Here is a 19,774-nt window from a genome sequence, read left to right on the forward strand (position 1 = left end):
GACGCGAGCAGCCCCCCCCCCCCCCCCCCCCCCCCCCCCATTTATTGCTTCCAATCATATTGACATAGTAACACCTTAAAGTGTTGAGCAGAAATGTGAAAGGCTGCAAAACAGCACTAAAGTATAATATGATTAAAGACTGTCTAATTTTATATCAGCGGATTTTACTTTTCTTAAAATCTCATCATGAGGAAACGTTCATTTCAAATTATAGACATAAAGCCGTTTAAAGGACACAATAATTACATTATACTTGATGTGTAGTAACAGCAAGCCACCAGCAGGGGGCAGAAAAGCGCACATGGACGCCGTTTAACCCCCATCATCCGCCTGGCTCCTTCCTCTTCCGGTTACGGCGACAGCAGGTATGGCGGTCCCTGCTTTCCTCAGAAACATAATGAGTTTAAAATCGACTGTAATCCTACGTTTTAATAAACTAATGTGGTCTAGTTCAAGTAAATATACTACTCAGGGGAGCGCTTTGCTCTGAACTATGGGGTTATTTCATGACTTACTGGATTTTAACGACATAGTTTTTGTGTGACATGAGAAGGCCGTTCTCTTGAGTACTGAGCACAAGCCGGTGGAGGTGTTTTAGCTTTTAGTAGCGTTTAAATGCATGTTTAAAGGATAAATTGGCTGCAGACGATGTTTCTCTTAAACGAGAGTGCCGGTTTAACAAGTCCGGTCAGTGTTTACTTAGCCAACATTAAAGTAATGGAGTGGACTCTGTTAGCGGGCAGGGTTAGCATAGCAGCGGTGTGTACTACAGTTAACTGAATTTTGTTTGTTTTCAGCTTCAAGATGGTGCAGCGCCTGACTTACCGCCGTAGGTTGTCCTACAACACCGCCTCCAACAAAACCAGACTGTAAGTAAACTCTCTCCGGTTGTATTTGCTCACTGCATGTCTATCTATATAGAGCTGGTACCCTGACTATGAATACATAATGCCAGGACGGAGCTGTAGTTGTATATAGGCTAGTAGCTACTATGATACACCACATCTCCTGTGATGTTTTGCATGGTCCCTCTGAAGAAAACTAAACCACCCTCTTTTTGCTTTTGTGAAGCTCACGGACTCCTGGTAATCGTATTGTGTACCTGTACACTAAGAAGGTCGGCAAGGCCCCCAAGTCAGCATGTGGCATCTGCCCAGGAAGACTGCGTGGAGTAAGTATATCCATTGTAACCTGAAGAAGGTGCTCTGTGTTTAAATTTGTGTTTCAGAACTTGTAGACTAGGACAGCAGTCCCCAACCCCCGGGCCTCGGACCAGTACCGGTCCGTGAGTCGTTTGGTACCGGGCCGCGAGAGATGAGGCTCAGGTGTGAAATGTATGGTTTTCAGCGTTATTTTGTTATCGTTTTGATCGGTTTCCTGGGTCTTTTCACATGTGTTATGAATAAATCTTCTTTTTTTCGGTACCGGTACTAGTTTTATTTTGTTGTATTTATCTGCAACACCTTAAAGGCCGGTGTGTGAAAATATTGTCGGGCATAAACCGGTCCGTGGCGCAAAAAAGGTTGGAGACCGCTGGACTAGGATACTTAGCATCCCTCACTGCCAAGTGTAGATGAGGTTGATTTATAGTAAAGACAATAGTGCAGCAAGCTGTTGAAGCATCAGCGTATATTTGTTCCTCCTTTTTTTGTAAATGTACATTTTTACATTAATCCGGTGAAGTAAGCATTCTGCATTGGATTGGGGACTGGAAAGGTAGCTTGGAAAATCCTGCAGTTCCCTGCAACCACGAATGCCTTTTCTTCTGTTGCTGTGAAATCACCAGTAGAGATGTCCTGATTTTGTGTGCACATGACATCAACTTTCACAGGAGCAGAAGCTTTTCACTTGGTGCTGTTTGCTTATTCCTGAGTACTACGTTATTACTCCCTGTAACCACTGCCTAATGGCTTGTGCCAATTCCACGTTATAGACGGTGCCTTAGGTTTGTAATGGTGCCAGTGTTTCCAGTGGGGTTTTTTTTTTTTTAAGTTCAGTTGATCTCAACATGCCACTTCAGGTTCAGCTAATGTTACCAGGTATATGTCATTTCTTTCAATAGGCAAATAAAAGAACATGTTGGTAATGCGCTAGTTCTCACGCTCTCTCTGCCAGGAACAAAGTGTTCGTTAGAACTGCCAAATTTAGTAAATCGTTTGTAGGTAGGTTAATGTTGAAAAGCCCACAGGCGCCACAGCTTGGAGTGGTATGGCAGCTCGAGGGATCTGGATGCGGGGTTTTGACACCCAGTTAAACTTTATTCTGTAATTCTTTTAAGTTCCTTAGTTCAAATGGGTTTTAATTCAGCTATTATAAAAGTTACAAATACCTCAAAGTGTTAACTTTGATTTCAAACTGGTCCTCTTAGTGCACATATGTGCATCATCATCTTTGCTTTGGTGGTTGTGGGTTCATAAGGAGAATTAAGGACATTTCAGTGTATTAATAAGTAGTTTTTACACTTGAAAGTGCAAATACGTTGAGAAAGGACATTATTAATAAGTGTGTGTACACATAGAAACATGGTTGTTTTAGGGTTGTTCCTGGGTGATTACGCTAACGACTCTAAAGGGGGGGGGGTGTTATTGTTTTAATAGAGGCCTGAACATTTTCCACTAAATGTCTGACCATTTGATAAGCTGCTCACTACTCTTGAGTACATTAAATGTACACTTTTGATAAAACCTTTGAGTTTTCTCAATGCAAGAAACTTGCTGGTGTTTAAGCTAGCTGTGGTTGTTCTTCAGATAACTACGAGATCTTTCTATGGTCATATTAAAAACATCACTGCAGTGACCAGCATTTGTAGAGCAGTATATATAAATCCACCTTCCTCCAGTTCACCCCTACAGCTTTGTGTCATCAGCACTGTGTGATCCACTGCAGGCAGGTCTGAATCCAGGGAAGCACGGCAGCGTGCTTTTATAAAGTGAGCTTATAAAATTGCTCAACTGCCTTGAGCCCAGCTTTTTCTAGGTTGTGCTGCTGAAAGTGTCACTCTGCAATTGCTTGTTCCTCCATTGTTCTCAACATCCATATCTGTGTTCTTACAGATTCGCGCTGTTAGACCTCAAGTTTTGATGAGGCTCTCCAAGACCAAGAAGCACGTTAGCAGGGCCTACGGAGGATCCATGTGCGCCAAGTGTGTGCGTGACAGGTAAAAGATGCACTTCCCTTCATCTTCTGATGCTTGTTACTGAGAAAATAGATTGATACAGGCATCAAACTTTAATTTGAAAGCACTAAAATACAAACTTGTTAGGTATGCTGTGATCAGCTAATTCATTATGTTAATTGATCTCCTTTGTTTTTTATTATTAGGATCAAGCGTGCCTTCCTGATTGAGGAGCAGAAGATCGTTGTCAAGGTGCTCAAGGCACAGGCACAGAGCCAGAAGTCAAAGTAAACTGTGTATTTGTATTGCCACAATAAAAAATGTCAAACAAATCCACTACATGTTGTGAGTCGCAGCATTTTTTTTTTCTTTTATTGAAATTGCTGAACAGTCTGTGTGTTTGGGGTCTATTTCAAAGATTTGTTTTTTTTTTCCTCTGGTCTTGTGCCAGGTCCCTGGTTAAAGGGGGACCTCACACATGCAGAGCCTTCTGTTGTGTTGATCCCTCAGGATTAAGGAAGCAACTGGAAATACATTTTTGCATACATGTTTAACAAATGCAAAATTATCACTAAAGATGTTACAATAACATGTTTGGACAGCAGGACTGTTACAGGGAGTCTTCAAAAATGTCTGGACTGTGAGAAGAAAAGCGTGCACCTAGGATCAAACTCTGCAGTACCTTTTTTTTTTTTTTTTTTTGCCTTCTGTTTCATTTGGGGTGCTAGCAGGTTCAGATCTTGGTTGTGTTCATGGGGCCCTTTGTGACATGTTTTGCAGTGTCTAAAGGTTCAGTTCTGCTGAAGAAGACATTTGCTATGATAGGGTACTTCATGTCCAAGCATAACGTACAGCTGTGTTTTTGAGGTATTTGAGTTTCCTGTGCATTATGTGAGCGATCAGTAGTTGATCGCAAGTAAATGGAACAGAAAACTACACTTATTTTTTTATTTTTTTTTTTTAGGCTTGTGAAACACCTGTGCCCTAAAGTAAGTATTATGACCATGTAATTGACTAAAAGTCACTAAAGCTTTAAAATAGATGCTATGGAGTAGGCGTACCAACTACATTTCAGAGTACCAAAATGAAATATTTCATTAAATGTGGTTTCTTTCAACCATTGGTCCAATTCACTGATACAGAAGTGTTTAAGCCACCAAGGATGCTAATCAGATGTGTGACTGTTTAAAAGCAACAATCCAAGGTATCACTCAAGAACTCCTTTGGTGGCAGTCATAGTAAAACAAATGTATATTGTGGCATTATGCATGTGTATCTTGAATGGATGCTTGGTCTTGTAACACCAAACAAATTAATAACTCGTCCTCTGCTGTGTCCTCCAATGAAGGCACTCGAAATGATTAAATGCCTGGATGAATAAGGACCATTAAAGCATGATCATGTTGACTTTCGCAGTGAAGGGGAAAAAACATAAGAATAGAATAGATGAGTATATCCCTTTATTGTCATTGTACGTGCACAACGAAATTGTAGGTGCTCCACACCACAACTGCGCTGGAATAAAAAAAAAAGAAAAGAAGAAGAAGCTAAAACTTTAACTAATGAAAATAATGAAATATTTAAATGCAGTGAAGTGTCAATAAAAATGAATGAAACTGGTTACATAGGAGCGTTTTGGGTGGTAAGGTTTCATTCAACAAAGCTGTGCACTTAAATAAACCCTCTAAAAGATTACTGTCTCTTTAAGAAACGAAACAGTAAAAGATTGGCCTTACCCAACATATATATATATTTTATTGATTGATTCTTAAATAAAATCGGGTTAATGTAACTATAAATGCAATATGTTTTTAATGCTAGTAGTAAATGACAAAAAAAAATCCCTTTAAAAAATATTAACGCCTAGTTGGCTGAAAAAAAATGTACTTCCGGGACACGTCAACCGAGTGTTTGCGCCTGCGCATTCAGCGGCGGAGAGGTCCTCTACTGTGGTGACTGGAAATATTTTCATACACCATGGAGACTTTATACAGTATACCTTTTGCTGTGCTTGAATGTCCAAACATAAAACTGAAGAAACCGTCATGGCTGCACATGCCGTCGGCCATGACTGTCTATGCGATCGTTATTGTGTCCTACTTTCTCATCACTGGAGGTAAATGCTAAGCTAACGTAAAAGCCTGAAGGCTAGCCAGATAATTCTGTGTTGCATTTGATGTTATCAGTGTAGTATTTAATGCCAATACTCAGTTACGTGCTTTTGTTGCGTTGTTAGATTTGCGGGGTTTTGTTGCGCTTGTAAACCAGCGTGTAATACATCACAAAACAATATAAGAGAATAGAGGGCTAACAAACTAGCCTACCTTAAACTAACTGAATATCTGTAGTTTACTTTGTCTTTATCTTGCTGTAGTTGTTGTTGATCACTGATGTTATGGTGATTATCACCTCTCTGTTCAGTCAGCGCTCTCACTGCTCAGACTTTACCTTAAACTTAATTAATTATGAATTCAACCTTTTTTTTTTCCTCCATTCACTGCACAGGTATCATCTACGACGTCATCGTAGAGCCACCGAGTGTGGGTTCAATGACTGATGAGCATGGACACCAGAGACCGGTTGCCTTCTTGGCCTACAGGTGCGTGTAAGATTTTTGGAATTAAAACACAGTCTAAAGATTTGAAGCTGAATCCTATTGATGTGTTTTCCAGAGTAAACGGTCAGTACATTATGGAAGGACTAGCATCCAGCTTCCTGTTCACAATGGGAGGCCTGGGCTTTATAATTCTGGACCGCTCCAATGCACCCAACATTCCCAAACTCAACCGCTTCCTGCTGCTTTTCATTGGATTTGTCAGCGTGCTCCTCAGCTTCTTCATGGCCCGAGTGTTCATGCGCATGAAGCTGCCGTAAGTCGAAGCTCGAATCTATCGAATCCAGACCCACGTGTCAGATACTTGATATCCAATCTGAGCTTACAAAGCTGTCTAAAGGGGAGACTGAGTCGTTGATTGTACTTCTTTGTAGCTGTTGTCTAATTTGTGCTAATTTGTCTTTTCAGGGGATATCTCATGGGCTAGACTTGCAATAAGCAAATTCAAATGAAGAGGATATTAATTATGTGGAAAACTTACATGCAGTTCTGTTTGTGGATACAGCCAACCCTTCATCGACAACCATTAAGGACTGAAAGCACTGACCTTGCTCAAGAAATTAGACCAAACTACACTGACACACTGGTTTTGTCTTTGTTTTGTAACTTCCTTTCCCACTTTCTCTTAACCTCCTATGAAGCTGGTGGAGCAGAAGGTCTTTAGCAGCTTAAATTCAACACTCTGCCACCTGAACATGTCGTGCAGGCACAGCATTATTAATGATTTTGCCATGTTGATAAAGCCAGCATGTTCTGAGGAGTAGGAGAAATGAACCTAGAGAAGGAAGAAGGGAGAGGAAGCTGCCAAACATTGATGGGACAAAATCACCAATTTCTAATTGGGACTTGCACTGTGTGAACCACTTACATGGGTGCCTGAGTGATATTACAGATGTACGTTTTTGTATAGAAAACTATGAACCTTGAAACCCTTGAACCTGTCACAGTTGCATTTTTGTACAAGATGGTGAAATAAACTGTCCTTTTCACACCTTCTCATGGTTGTTATGTGCTGTTGAAGTCGGTTTAATAGGACAAAGCATTGTTTAAAATCACATTCATCCAGATTCTGAATTTCTTTGATTTGATTTCTACTTAATGTAAATGATTAAATAGAAAATTAATGCTCAGAATTTTTGAGAAGATTGTTAAACTCAAGTTTACATCAGCAGCCAAACAATGTGGCGTCTTTGCATATGCAGTGTTCAGGAGATATGACACATTTCATTTTCCCTCCAGAAGATGGCATCACAGGATCATCAGGTAATGGTGTTTCCTGGACTTATGTTTGTGTATATTTAGAAGGGACAAAGCATATTAATTAACATGAGTGCTTAAATTTGTCATATAAATATTCCAGATTTAGCCATACATGTTAATTTTCATCTGCAGTCAATGGAGTAGGACAGAGGTAGTAACAAGACAGTCATACAAGAAACATCTGAGCATTTGCACAGCATTTACAGTTCAGTTACTTCTCTGTAAAAACATGTAATGGCCTTTGCAAGGCCGTATTTTTAATGCTAAAGGCACACAAAGATACTGATGCATATTTTCAGATCTACATGTTTAGATTGATCCATTTATGATTCCCTGATATCGTGAATAAGGCTCTTGTACCCTGCTAAGTCACATAATAAGGTACATTTTTATGCAGCTAGCTAAAAACATGCTATTATGCAAATATTAAAAAAATACCTGAGAAGACAATCTAATTAATATGCAGTATATTATCAATATAAAAACATTTATCATCAAATTACGGCCCTTTAACTCTAGAGATGTGCCACCTGTGTCAGTTCTTGTGTTTGTTCACAGGCGGCTTTATGTCCTGAGGCGTTTGCTTTGTTTGGTTTGTTGAGGAGACCCTTGACGGCTTCCTTTGCTGTGTAGCACGCCACTGTGCCCGTTTTCATCAGTCAGCAGCTTCACGTAAAAATTGTAAAGAAATAAAGTCAAAATGAAAACCGGTGACAGCAAAATCATGAACACTTTCATTAAAAAAATACTTTTTGATAATCAGCAAAGTCAAACTTACTTTCCTTTTATTGCTTTCATTTTCTACAGCCAGTGTGTTGTTCAGCTTCAGGTCCAATGCTTCCTCCAGTTCTGGAAACAAACATAATAAAACACACTGTATGATTAAGAGTTTACTTATACACTTTGACCCTTTCTAGTAGTACACAAGCCACAAAGGGGGGGAAAAGGAAATACCTGTGAGAATGACATCGATTTTCTCCACGACCAGCTCAGCATCTTCTGTAGTGAAGCACATTGGGGGCTTGAACTTGAGCACGTTGCGATGAGGTCCGTCAGCACTGAGAAGAATGTGCTGTTCCTTTAGCCTGGGAGAAGTTATCAACCTTTTAGCACTCTGTTGCTGTTGACTGCACATATTCTCACTTAAAGCAGTAGAATAGAAATCAAGTGAAAACAAAAGTGAACTGTTCATTCATACATCTTCTTAACCACTTCTCCAGCTTAGGGTTGATTGAGGGAGATCACCAGACAGACAGAGAACCACACACCCTCAGTCTCATAGGCACACCTATTGCTATTTAACCTACTGAGCATGTCTCTGGACTACGGAAAGAAGCCAAACCAGCTGGAGTGAAACCAAACAAGGCACAGGGAAAAGATGCACAGTCCACACAGAAATGCTGCAGCTAAGCATCAGATTTGAACCCAGAACCTTTTTGTTGTGAGGCAGCAGTGCTAACCACTGCACTCCACTGCCCATAGATGAATCAGTGAGTGAAAGCAACAACAAAAAGTTGCAAACAGAACACAAACCTGACTGACAAACTTCCAACTCACACCGCTGACACACCTCCAATATTGTACACTTTATAGTTCTCTAAAACAGTGCAATTTTTTATTGCACTGTTTTTTTAATGCTTAATCAGCATTTTTTAATGCTGATGCACTGACGCACAGACACCTTGAGGTGCCGTGTGACAGGAGTAGCATAATTTGATGTCCATGTATGATTGCAACCTCAGTCATGTGAAAGCCAAGTTTGCGTGTTAATGAGGCCTTACACGCTTGTGTCTCATTAATAAACGCAGCTTTCAAGCTGACAGGAAGAACAAAATAGTCCTCGTGGAGCTCAGTGCCGTTTGTGTGAACTCAAATTGTTACAGTGGTTTATTATGCAGTGCTTTCACACATGGGTACATTGTGTAAAGGATTATTCATTAAGAGAGCCAGAGGAGGAGGTGATAATAGACTGTTACTGTCACTTATACATGTAAGCAATGCAGGTTTTATTATCGCTCTTTATTTTTAATTCTTACTTAGGTTCATAAGTCTTGTTTTGTTGTGTGATATACTGTATGATTGGACTGCAGAAGCATAACCACTGAAAGCCATCCTCAGTACAGAATAATATAAGCAGTCTGTTTGATTATTTAATATGGTATTGCTGATTACTCACATACTTTAATCTGAGTAATCCCGTCTGGACTACTGTAATTCACTTTATGTGGGGGTCAGTCAGTGGTTGGTCTTACGTCTGCAGCTGCACGACTGTTAACAGGAACTCGTAAAAGAGAGAATATGACCTCTGTGCTGGCCTCACTGCACTGGCTGCCTGTGTCTTTCAGAGTTCATTTTTTGTGAAACCATTTGTTTTTAAATGGTTTCACGATCTTGCCCCGCCTTACCTCTCTGAGCTTCTTCATCCCTACACACCCTGTTGGTCTCTTAGGTCAGCTGACCAGCTGCTCCTGGCAGTACTGAGACCTAGGACAGCGGTCCCCAACCTTATATGCGCCACAGACCGGTTTATGTCTGACAATATTTTCACCGACCAGACTTTAAGGTGTTGTGGATAAATACGACAAAATAAAACCAGTGCCAGTACCAAAAAAAAAGAAGATTTGCTCATAACACACGGGAAAAGACCCAGGGAAACAAAGTTAATGATAAAAACGATAACGAAAATAACCATAAATTTCACACCAGTGCCTCAACTCTCACAGCCCGGTACTGGTGCATGTCCCCAGGGTTGAGAGGCCCCTTAACTTAAACACGACTTAAAACCCATTTTTATTCTTTGGCTTTAGGTAAAACTTAGTTTCTCTTGTAATTAAATTAATTATTAAAAAAACTAATGAATTGTTTTACTTTTTTTAATTTGGCTTTTATTTATATCTTATTTTATTATTTAGTTCCAATGTACAGCACTTTGTGTCAGCTGTGGTTGTTTTAAAGTGCTATATAAATAAAGATTATGATCATGATGATGAGTTTCCACATTTAAACTTACCTATATATGACTTCCTGGGCCTCTGCTGTGGCAGGAGTGAGCTTCAGCCTGTCCCTGACGAGCTCCACGCCTACAAAGAGACCACGACCCCTGCAGGATGTGACACCATCAGGGTTTGTAAGGTATTAATTTTGCATGTATTTTTATTTCTAAATAATTTTCAGAGCAACACTTCCCTGTGAAGTCACTAGGTTGCACGTTTAGCCAGGATTTATAGGAACACAGCATAGTGTGGTGTTAAAGACTGCTAAAGGATTAGTTCTAAAGTACGTGGACAGCTTATCTGATGTTGCACTGTGTCACATGCTGTGTAAGCGCACCTGATATCTCCGATCAGCAGGTGCTTCTCTTTCTGCTTCTCCAGCAGACTGGTGAGGTATTGCCCCACACGCAGTGCGTTGCCCTGCAGATCCTCTTTCTCAATCACGTCTAGGACGGCCAGACCGATGGCACACGACACTGGATTACCACCAAACTGAGGCCACAGATAAGCAACACACAGAGGAAAGATGACACCGAGATCAAGTTCACATTTCCCATCAATCTGAAAATCTGCTACACCCTACTCTCCATAAAGGTTTCATACAGTATGTTAAACACATACCTGTCTAGATAGCACATGAGCAGTGATTTATTTATTTTTTAATGTATGTCTGGTAACAAAAGAGAAACTCATTTTCTGATGAAAATACATCCTAGTTTTGTTTTTTTTCATGGGAAATAATTACAAATCAAGACTCAATGAGAAAAACAGGCTGGCTTGAATGCAGCATATTTCCACAACATGGGAAAAACAGATGTGTGGATGTGCTTGGAAGCTCTGGACAAAAACACAGAAGATGAGGACAGGTCAGCAGCAATTCTGGTGAACTTGGGAGGGAAAGCAAATATCATGTAATGCAATCTTTTTGTGCTTTTATGTTAAAACATGTATGCAACTTTTTAAATAGCTTTCATTTATTATCACTTGCACAGCTGTTCATGATCCTACATAAGGCTCTTACTGTATTGAAGTACTCCATCCCAGATGACATGAAGGCCTCTGCCACCTCTTTGGTCGTGACCACACATGACATGGGGTGGCCGTTGCCAATGGGTTTTCCCATCGTGACAATGTCGGGCACAAAGTCCTCTCCCTGAAGCTGGAAGGCCCAGAAGTGGGAGCCTACTCTCCCAAAGCCCACTTGGACTTCATCTGCGATAAAAACGCCCCCCGCTTCACGGACATGCCTGTAGAGGGGCAGAGTAATCAGCGTGGGCAGGGGTAGACTCAGGTTGTCAGGAGTGTGATTTCTTGGGTACATACTGTGCCACTTGCTGGAAGTAACCCACAGGGGGAATGACCTGCCCACCACAGCTCTGCAGTGACTCAGCTATAAAAGCAGCAATCTGCACAAGAGAACAAACATATCCAGATAAAGCCAGACGGATAAACAGAAAACAAGTGGAGGCATCCTGTCATCTTTGACCCTGAGCTCTTCCCTTTACAGATGGCTGTTCAAAACAAGAGAGAGGAGGTAGTTACAGGTCCATGTGGACAAAAATGAACAACTCTTAACAGTCTGCTGAGAATCATTCTTAGTCATCTGCTGTGTCCTTGCTTAGTGTCATGGTCCTGTAATCACACTATAGCATTTGAATACTGGCTCTATAACAATGCACAGCTTTCACGCTTTTCCTGGGATTGCTAGCTTCTTCTCATTAACTGTACCTTGCCTCCTTTCTTGTGAGCTTTGTTTATTATATCTTTGACTTCATCTGCATACGCGGAGGCAGGATCAGGGTGGTCTGCTCTGTGTTTCCCTCTGTACACATCTGGACTGGAAGCCTGCAGGAGACAAGAAATGGTTAAATATTACAAAGGTATTCACAAATCCAACTGGATTCTTAATGGGTTTTAAGTAAACCTAACATGTGGCTGAATTACGTATTATATTAAAAAAAGTTTAGATAAAAGTGGATAAGCAGCTCTTTATGTGAGTGAAGGAATACTGTCTATATCTATATATGAATTTATTTTTATTTTATTTTTCTGTGTTGCATTTTATACATTGCCTCTGTCAGCTGCACATGGAGATCAGTGTTATTCAGATCGCTGGAGAACTCATTTCCTACTAAACCAAGCGATTTGTTCCTTTCCTTCTTTTTCATCTGGAGTTTTAGCTGAAATATGAGGGAAACCCCATTCCACAATTCCCAGAATGCACCACAGCAGCACACAGTACAGCCCTTAAATTCATTGTGGTACTTTAGGTGTAATTTATCCCTAAAGTTCTCATTAAATGATGAAAAAGACATAATTTTGTATTATTTACTATGTTTAATGTATTTATTTTTTTTAACCGAAAATCTTGAAACAAATTCTAGTTTCAGAAACTGTAAATTATTTCACGATTTTAGGTCACAGTGCACTGGATGTCTTGTTGTAAAAGTAAAAAAAAAACCCATTTTTGAGCTTTAATTTTCCAAACAGAAACTCCAAAAGACCCTCAAAAAAGGAAAAGACCACAATAATCTAACAGTCTGGAGATAAAATTACCTCTTTGTGGGGATTTTAATCTTTCTCCTGAGTACCATTGTAGGATTTTTGGTTAATAATCTCCTTTTTTTGTTTGCCATTCTTCTCACTGTCTGTGTTCCTCAACATATGCCTCTGACAGCAAGCTGCTCTCTTTCAGAGCCACTTACATTACACCCTGTTGAATCTGCAGAAAAAGACCCCTTTCATTCTATTTCTCTGTCTCATTCTGTGTCTCTTTTATCTACACATATGCACACGCATGCATGGTGCACACTCAGTAGGCTGCCAAAGCCCAGCGGAGCAAGTTGAGTTATGGTGTTTTAATAGTGTGCACGCAGGCAGCCGGGGAGAGAAAAAGCACTCACCACATGGACAAATTGATTCTGCTCAGTATCTGACAGCTGGTGGAACTTATATGGACTGATGTCAATGAGCGATGAGACGTGGCCATGGTACGCACTGCAAACAAAGAAAACTGTGGGCCAAAGCAGTAAATTCTATTAAAACACTGACACATGAAGACCCAGCTCCTTTCGCCACACGGCGCTACAAACCACTAACTAGTAAGACTTTTACCAGCTCATTATCACTGTTGTTTTCATTCGCCAGGTTTTTTTCTGTAGAATGACTGGTTGACGGCAGCACTTACTTTTCCAAAGTGATGATATCTTTGTGGCCTGTGTATTGCCGTGCTAGTCGGAGAGCCAGGTCGTTGGCTTCGGAGCTGAAGTTCAAACAGGCAAGGGTTACTTTGAGTTACTCAGTCACCACAAAATACACAGGTGAAACCACTGATATCACTTGAACGTCAGAGGGAGTTTGCTGTTTCAGTTCCCACCGTGAGGCCATGCAAGGCTAATTGTAAAAACTTAGTGGGGCTTCTTTACCTCTCTATGAAATCACATGAAGACATTTTTACTAATTCAAGGGTCTTTGCCCCATTTGTCTGTTATTTTAAAGGCTTGGTGCCTCTGGTTTTATTAAACTTTTTGTTGCTAATGCACAACCAAGTCCTGCAGTGGTACTTCTGAGTAAAAAAAAATCATAAAATATGTATGTGGGGTAATCAAGTTAGTTTTTAACTGTTGCAAATCTGCAACGCCTGCCTTGAGAGGGTTAAAGAGCTCTCCACTCCTAAACTAAGGAAGACAAACCATAAATTCAGAAATGTCTTCAGTGGACACAGGTGTACTTTTGTACTACTGCACACACCTTAATAATGCCTGTGTTATGCCAGATTTATATCAGGTAAGCTTTCTCGAAGCATTTATATCCCCATCGTAGCGATAAATACTGTCTGAGGGTATATGGATTACTATCTACAATGTTATTGCCCCGGAGCAGATAATTCTTCTCCTGAACTGGGGCAAAGGGTGTAAATAGGGCACCCGGAACCTTTTTATTTTCTCGACTTTCAGTCAGCTGTTAAGCAGACTAACAATAGTCTGCTTAATGTAGCGTACACATCAGAAATCTAGACAAACAACAGGTTATGAAACCGTGCAATCTGATCCTCAGCATTTGGGGTATTCCTCCACTCATACAGGCTTCTATATTCCTTGAATGCTGACAGGACTGTATGATTGCACTGCAGTCTTTTTTACAGGGTTTTGAGCTTCTCTGTAATTTGAGGACACAGCAGGACTTTTATGGCTCATGTTCACACCAGGCATAATCATCAAAGTAAATTTAGGTCTCCCATCATCTGCCTCCTCTATCCTCCCCACAGTGATCCACACCCAAGTAAAAAAACACACCTGGCTTATCTTCCATCATGCTGCCTTTTGTTGTTTAGTGAAAACATGTAAACATACCCGGAGTTGACAAAGTAGCAAACAGCCAGCTTGTCAGGCAGCGTGGCCTGCAGCCTCTGGGCGTACAGGACAAGGTTGTCGTGCAGGAAGCGCGAGTTAGTGTTGAGTAGTTCCATTTGCTGAGCTCCTGCCTTCACCACATCAGGATGACAGTGGCCCACTGAGAAAAGGAAGATTGAATTAGAGTTCCTGGTTATAGGTCTATATGTAATAATAAACTTCTTGTTTTGCTGTTGTGGTGTGACACCATCACAGGGATAAAAAGTGGTACTTCAGCGCTGGCTGCTTTCTTTCAGTGTACTTTGTGTATATACACTAGTGCATGTGTGTTTACCATGAGCCACATTGTTGATGCAGTCCAGGTAGTGCTGTCCTTTCTCATCATACATATACTGGCCTTTGGCTCCCACAATCTTGATTGGGTCATGGCTGAAAAAAATCTTACAAGATGGCCTGCAGCAGAGAAAAAACAGAATAGTGACATGTGTAGGAGCGTGCTGGGGCAGCTGTAGGTTTTCATGTTGTGATAAAAAGATTATGAGTCATGGACACAACAGTGAAATTCCTAAGAGACACACAAAGGAACTACTACTCATTCCAGTTATTGTATATTGTATTATATTAATGTATGTAATATACATATTAAAAGTCAAATAGTAGGATACATTTAAACACCCACAAATATATACAATAGCTAAAATGTCACAGATATTCTCGAAATTAAACTTTTTAATTGTTTTTCTAGTATCTTACACTTTTTGACCACTGCCACATTAATTTGGAATCCTGCTTTTGTCAAATGAGAGCAATTATCTCACCCAATATATTTTTTCCTCAGGTCTATAGTCTCCTTTTTCTCAAATCTCTCAGCGGACATCTTGATGTAGTCCAGCTGGACGAAGCTCGACGAACATCTGCTCGAGCCGACAGAGCCCCGCTTTATACGCGCGCAAGTGCACTACTGTACCGCAGCTGGCGCGGCGCTCGCGCTGCAGAGCTGTATGGAAACTGAAAGTGGTCAAAAATGCTCAAACTTCGCAAGCTAGCCTACACTTTCACGGGTAAAAGTTTCAAGCATTAAAACACACACACACACACACACACACACACACACACACACACACACACACACACACACAATCTGTAAACAACATACCGTCTTGAAAGCCTCAGGCTGAGCCGTTTCTGCAAAGACCAGGATGAAAACAACACACCTGTTTTTACTTCTTTTGAATTGAGAAATAATACCTTCAAATACATGGATAAAAATATACTCATGGACAATTCTGAATGTGCATACATAAAATAATATAGACAAACTAATTTTTTTAAATGCACTAGAGGTAAGGTGTCAGGTATAGATGTTTCAGTTTCAGTATGAGAATGAGTCAAATGTTTAATTTATTTAAACAATTGAATCATTGAATAAATCACTGCTTAAAAACATGTTGTGCATGTGTACCTGTATAAACTTACTGAGGGAACTAAATGATAATGTTGTAAATTCGGACATGCACAATATAGCAGTCAGCACTGTTCAGCTTGTTTGTAACATTCAGGTAGGACACCAGTAAATTGTTTATTTGCTTGGAACAAGACTGCAAAATGACCACGCATGTAACCTTAATGTTCATCCACTTCAATTAAACTTTTATGCAGTTGCTCTATGTGGATCCATGGTTCATGTTGTTTACACCAAATTCTGGCCCAACTATCCCAATGTCATCAAAGAAATCAAGACTCATCTGACCAAGTGATGTTTTTCCAGTATTCTGTTGTTCAATATTGGTGAGCTTGTATGAATTGTAGCCTCAGTTTCCTTTTTGTAGCTAAAAGGACTTACACAAGATGTGGTCTTCTGCTGCTGCGCCCCATCTGCTTCAAGATTTGAGTGGTTGTGCATTCAGAGATGCTCTTCTGCAAACATCAGTTGTAACCAGATTATTTGAGTTACTGTTGCCTGTTGTTCTCCTCTGACGTCTGGCATCAACAAGTCATTTTCACCCAGAGAACTTCCACCACTGATATTTAGACCATTTTCTGTAAACCCTAGTGATGGTTGTGTGGGAAATCCCAGAAGATCAGCAGTCTCTCAAATACCTAGACAGCCTTTCTCGTACCAACAACCATGCCACTTAAAAAACACCTTTCTTCCCTTTTCATTTGAATCTTGACCATGTCTACTTAATATATCTTGTAGTTTGTCGTTGTTAGCGAAGGTAGAATAGCTACTGACATAGACATGCATGTTAGGTTAATAGGTGATTCTAAAGTGGCCGTGGATGTAAATTTGACTGTGAATGACTGTCACTCTGTATTAATCATGTGATAGACTGGCAACATGTCTGGGATCTACACCATGTCTTGTACTATATGACTATATACATAGTACAAGACATATGTGGATATATATGGGATAACCTACAGCCCCCTGCAACCCTGAACTGGTCAACCAGTAAAGAAAAAAAAGGATGAAAATGTTTAACAGGTATCTGGAAACAACAAATAAAGGGAAAGTCCACCATTTAGTGTATTTGAAAGACTGTGTTTATTTGGCTCCAACAGTACAGTCATATGTAATGTCAACTTGAAATATAGTGAATGAACACAAGGCTCTTCAAAGAAATGTCAACCAAGTGGGCAAAAAAAACACAAGAAATACCAATGCAGAGCAGAAACTGAACATTTACCACAACCCCCCCAAAATTATAATCGTAACTCCAATAAGTCACAGAATGAAGTTTTCTTAAAATTTTTGCTACAGTCTGCATTTATGTGGCAACAGAATTACGTCAGCAAGGCTGCTGTGCATTGGAGCATCAACACACCCTCATGAGAAACCAGCGTCTTTCACAACATCAAGGAGGAAGAGCACTGTGGCTGCTCCCCCACTCTCCTCCTCCTACTCACTCATGTTGCAATGACTGACAAGAGGCATTTCTGCGACAACACAAGAATACAGATTCTTAAAATTTGATGCTGACTCATTAAGGAGCTTCTCGCCAGGTCTCTGAACACCCATACGGGAACAAACTGTTTGGCACTTCTGCTGATAGCAGGGGAAAAAACCCTTTAACTTCAACAAATAAACACAAAACTCAAACAAAATCAATCAAATAAAAAAGTCTATTTAAAAAAATTAGCTGCACATGCTAAGAATACAGCACCTTGTGAGAACAAATACTGTAACAAAGGTTGGAAATTAAAACACAGAATAAAAACATAGTAAATACGACACAGTGGAAGTAACACTTTAAAAACATAAGTGAAGGGGCAACTTTAAGCAAAAAAATATGATCTAATTTGAGGGTCTGTGTTTACATATGTTTCATTGTCTTCTGGTGAATAAAGTTGTTTTTTTTAAAAATGTCCCCAGGTAGTGGTATAAAGGGTAGCATGACCGAACAAATGTAGCTACAGAAATCACTTTAATGCGATAATTCAGCTGCATTTGACGTTACACACATTAACTAAAGTATAAATTGCACTTTATGCCAAATGAGCACACACAGTACATTAATAATCCACTATACATATATCAAACTACATTCAATGCAAAGAGAAAGCGTGAGAGAGAAAAAAGGCGGTCATGTTCAGCTGTGTACTGTTGCATTGGCTGTGCCCGTCAACATTCAGGCCTTCAGTACTAGCTTTTTCTGACACACAAAATTAATAAAAGCGGATGTATGTCATGGTAAGGCCTATAAGTTGAAGTAAATGCACAGTGACTACACACCGATCTGTGACGCCCCACTACAGAGCTCCTTCGCAGCTTCGCGATGCCTCAGCGTGACCCGAAACTCTTCGTATGAACGGCGGAAACCCACGTCAGAACCGAAAGGAATGCTGTTCAGAACCAAAATGCCTTCATTTAAGAAATCATAGAAAAATAAATAATGTACCACTTAAAATACTGAGACAAAAATACACAAATATATGCACAAAAAAACCCTTGAAATTGTTACACACATAAAACTCCAACAACAATAAAGAAACTGCTCGTGTAGTTCTCGCCACTGTTAGAGCGCATCAACTGCTGTTGACCTGCTTATCAGGTAGCACCGTAAGAACCTACACTGATGTGCATCCATTCTTTTAAAATGGTGAGATGAGCTGTACGTCACACAGAAACCACGTGGGTGGAAATCCTTTTGGATCCACTGGCGGCTGCTGCTGCATCACAACAGGTTTGTTTTACTTTGTTTCACATCGGCTCTGACAGCAAACGATTCTAATGTTGAAGAAAACCCTACACAGCACCTACTATGTCAAAAGGCAAGATAAAGATAGGGAACGTGAAAGGATGTATAAGCTATGGTGAAAAATAAACCTACTGCTCAATTCACTTTTTTTGATTTGCTCCATCTGATGAGGAATGTGATGTTAACCGGCCACCAGTTAGACTGCGGTGAACTAATGGAAGGAGACCAGTTTGCGGTAAATGCCAAATTGAGCTTTTCTTGCATTGTAACACTTTTTCAACATATTTAAGACAATGTGAGGTGGAAGAGAGCAGTGTGGCGGGCTAGATTCAACACAATCTGCCTTCATCTGAAATACTGTGTGTGTTCGGCTAAATCTCACTGAAGACCACTAAACAAAGCTCTGCACTTCCTCAAACTGATGCCTGTTTTCAGTATTTAAGAAATCCGTATGTAATAAACTGTGAACATGCAGCAAACTGACAACACTGTACAAATAATATCCCGTACAAGTCCAAAATGAGAAAGTAGCATATCTGCAGACGATGCTCGGATGTGCTTTGTACAAATATTGAGCTTCTTTAAAACCGTGAGTCCGATCAGTGGCTGTACAACTAAGATGAATGCAATCTCAATGTATGCTCAGGTGAAGCTCGAAGCTACATGCGGTTTCAACATCCTGTAAAAACATATACATGAAAAACAGTGCGGCTTTTCAATCCTCCCACAGCTTACAACGCTTTCCCTTCTGGAAAACAAAAAAACAAAAGAAAATAGAAAACAAACTTCATCGTAATTATTCAAAATGTGATACAAAGTTGTACATTTCTGATAAAGGAATGAATAAAAGCTTGAGGCACCAAAGGCTATTATACATAAAATACAAACAATGTGTAAAAATGAGAGAGGGGCAGTGAAAAACCAACAAACGAAAGAGATAAAAATAGTAAAGAAACAAACATGATCAATCGTGTTCTGTCAACGCTCTCGGTAAACCACGCGTTTGCCCGCCAGGAGAGGGAGACGCTCCTGCTGATCTTGGCGTAAGATCCGCGAGACTTCTGGAGGCTCTCCTGCAGAGTCCGTTCCCGCGCTGGGAGACGGTTCCCGAGCACGCCCGTCCAAACTCAAATCCGTGTGAGGCTGATTCATTTCCCTGTCAGTGCAGCGAGCTTGCCAAGTTTACCTCCCCCCAATACCCACCCACCCCATACCCCTCCCCTCTTGTCCGGAGACCT

General features: G+C 40.4%; 3 protein-coding genes across 3 annotated transcripts; 2 read left to right on the forward strand and 1 right to left on the reverse strand.

Annotated features, from left to right (window-relative positions):
- Positions 1–290: 290 nt before the first annotated feature.
- Positions 291–3,454, forward strand: rpl34 (ribosomal protein L34). Its single transcript, XM_004554395.3, has 5 exons — positions 291–365; positions 798–869; positions 1,072–1,171; positions 3,054–3,157; positions 3,322–3,454. Exons 2-5 carry the CDS (start codon positions 805–807, stop codon positions 3,404–3,406), a joined length of 354 nt encoding a protein of 117 aa, XP_004554452.1. The 5' UTR covers positions 291–365; positions 798–804; the 3' UTR covers positions 3,407–3,454.
- Positions 3,455–5,013: 1,559 nt separating this feature from the next.
- On the forward strand, positions 5,014–6,725 carry ostc (oligosaccharyltransferase complex subunit). The gene is made up of 4 exons (XM_004554394.3): positions 5,014–5,231; positions 5,621–5,714; positions 5,788–5,985; positions 6,138–6,725. Exons 1-4 carry the CDS (start codon positions 5,093–5,095, stop codon positions 6,154–6,156), a joined length of 450 nt encoding a protein of 149 aa, XP_004554451.1. The 5' UTR covers positions 5,014–5,092; the 3' UTR covers positions 6,157–6,725.
- A 461-nt stretch (positions 6,726–7,186) lies between these two features.
- On the reverse strand, positions 7,187–15,305 carry etnppl (ethanolamine-phosphate phospho-lyase). The gene is made up of 13 exons (XM_004554393.4): positions 15,153–15,305; positions 14,669–14,787; positions 14,335–14,494; positions 13,170–13,244; positions 12,886–12,979; positions 11,711–11,827; positions 11,306–11,388; positions 11,004–11,229; positions 10,320–10,474; positions 10,000–10,089; positions 7,944–8,074; positions 7,768–7,838; positions 7,187–7,655 (listed from the first exon to the last, which is right to left on the reverse strand). The coding sequence occupies exons 1-13, from the start codon at positions 15,209–15,211 to the stop codon at positions 7,554–7,556; spliced, it is 1,482 nt and encodes a 493-aa protein (XP_004554450.1). The 5' UTR covers positions 15,212–15,305; the 3' UTR covers positions 7,187–7,553.
- Positions 15,306–19,774: the final 4,469 nt, after the last annotated feature.

This window comes from Maylandia zebra, linkage group LG3 (genome assembly GCF_041146795.1).
Source record: "Maylandia zebra isolate NMK-2024a linkage group LG3, Mzebra_GT3a, whole genome shotgun sequence".
NCBI lineage: Eukaryota > Metazoa > Chordata > Actinopteri > Cichliformes > Cichlidae > Maylandia > Maylandia zebra.

Excerpts from the sequence above, each read along its gene's own strand:
- ostc (XM_004554394.3), top strand. The coding sequence starts at position 5,093 with ATGGAGACTTTATACAGTATACCTTTTGCTGTGCTTGAATGTCCAAAC. Across the intron at positions 5,232-5,620 it reads CTACTTTCTCATCACTGGAG|GTATCATCTACGACGTCATC; the intron begins GTAAATGCTAAG and ends TTCACTGCACAG. Across the intron at positions 5,715-5,787 it reads GTTGCCTTCTTGGCCTACAG|AGTAAACGGTCAGTACATTA; the intron begins GTGCGTGTAAGA and ends TGTGTTTTCCAG.
- etnppl (XM_004554393.4), bottom strand. The coding sequence starts at position 15,211 with ATGTCCGCTGAGAGATTTGAGAAAAAGGAGACTATAGACCTGAGGAAA. Across the intron at positions 11,828-12,885 it reads AGAATCAATTTGTCCATGTG|GCTTCCAGTCCAGATGTGTA; the intron begins GTGAGTGCTTTT and ends TGTCTCCTGCAG. Across the intron at positions 8,075-9,999 it reads GCCCAGGAAGTCATATATAG|GCTAAAGGAACAGCACATTC; the intron begins GTAAGTTTAAAT and ends AACTTCTCCCAG.
- rpl34 (XM_004554395.3), top strand. The coding sequence starts at position 805 with ATGGTGCAGCGCCTGACTTACCGCCGTAGGTTGTCCTACAACACCGCC. Across the intron at positions 870-1,071 it reads GCCTCCAACAAAACCAGACT|CTCACGGACTCCTGGTAATC; the intron begins GTAAGTAAACTC and ends GCTTTTGTGAAG. Across the intron at positions 1,172-3,053 it reads GCCCAGGAAGACTGCGTGGA|ATTCGCGCTGTTAGACCTCA; the intron begins GTAAGTATATCC and ends GTGTTCTTACAG.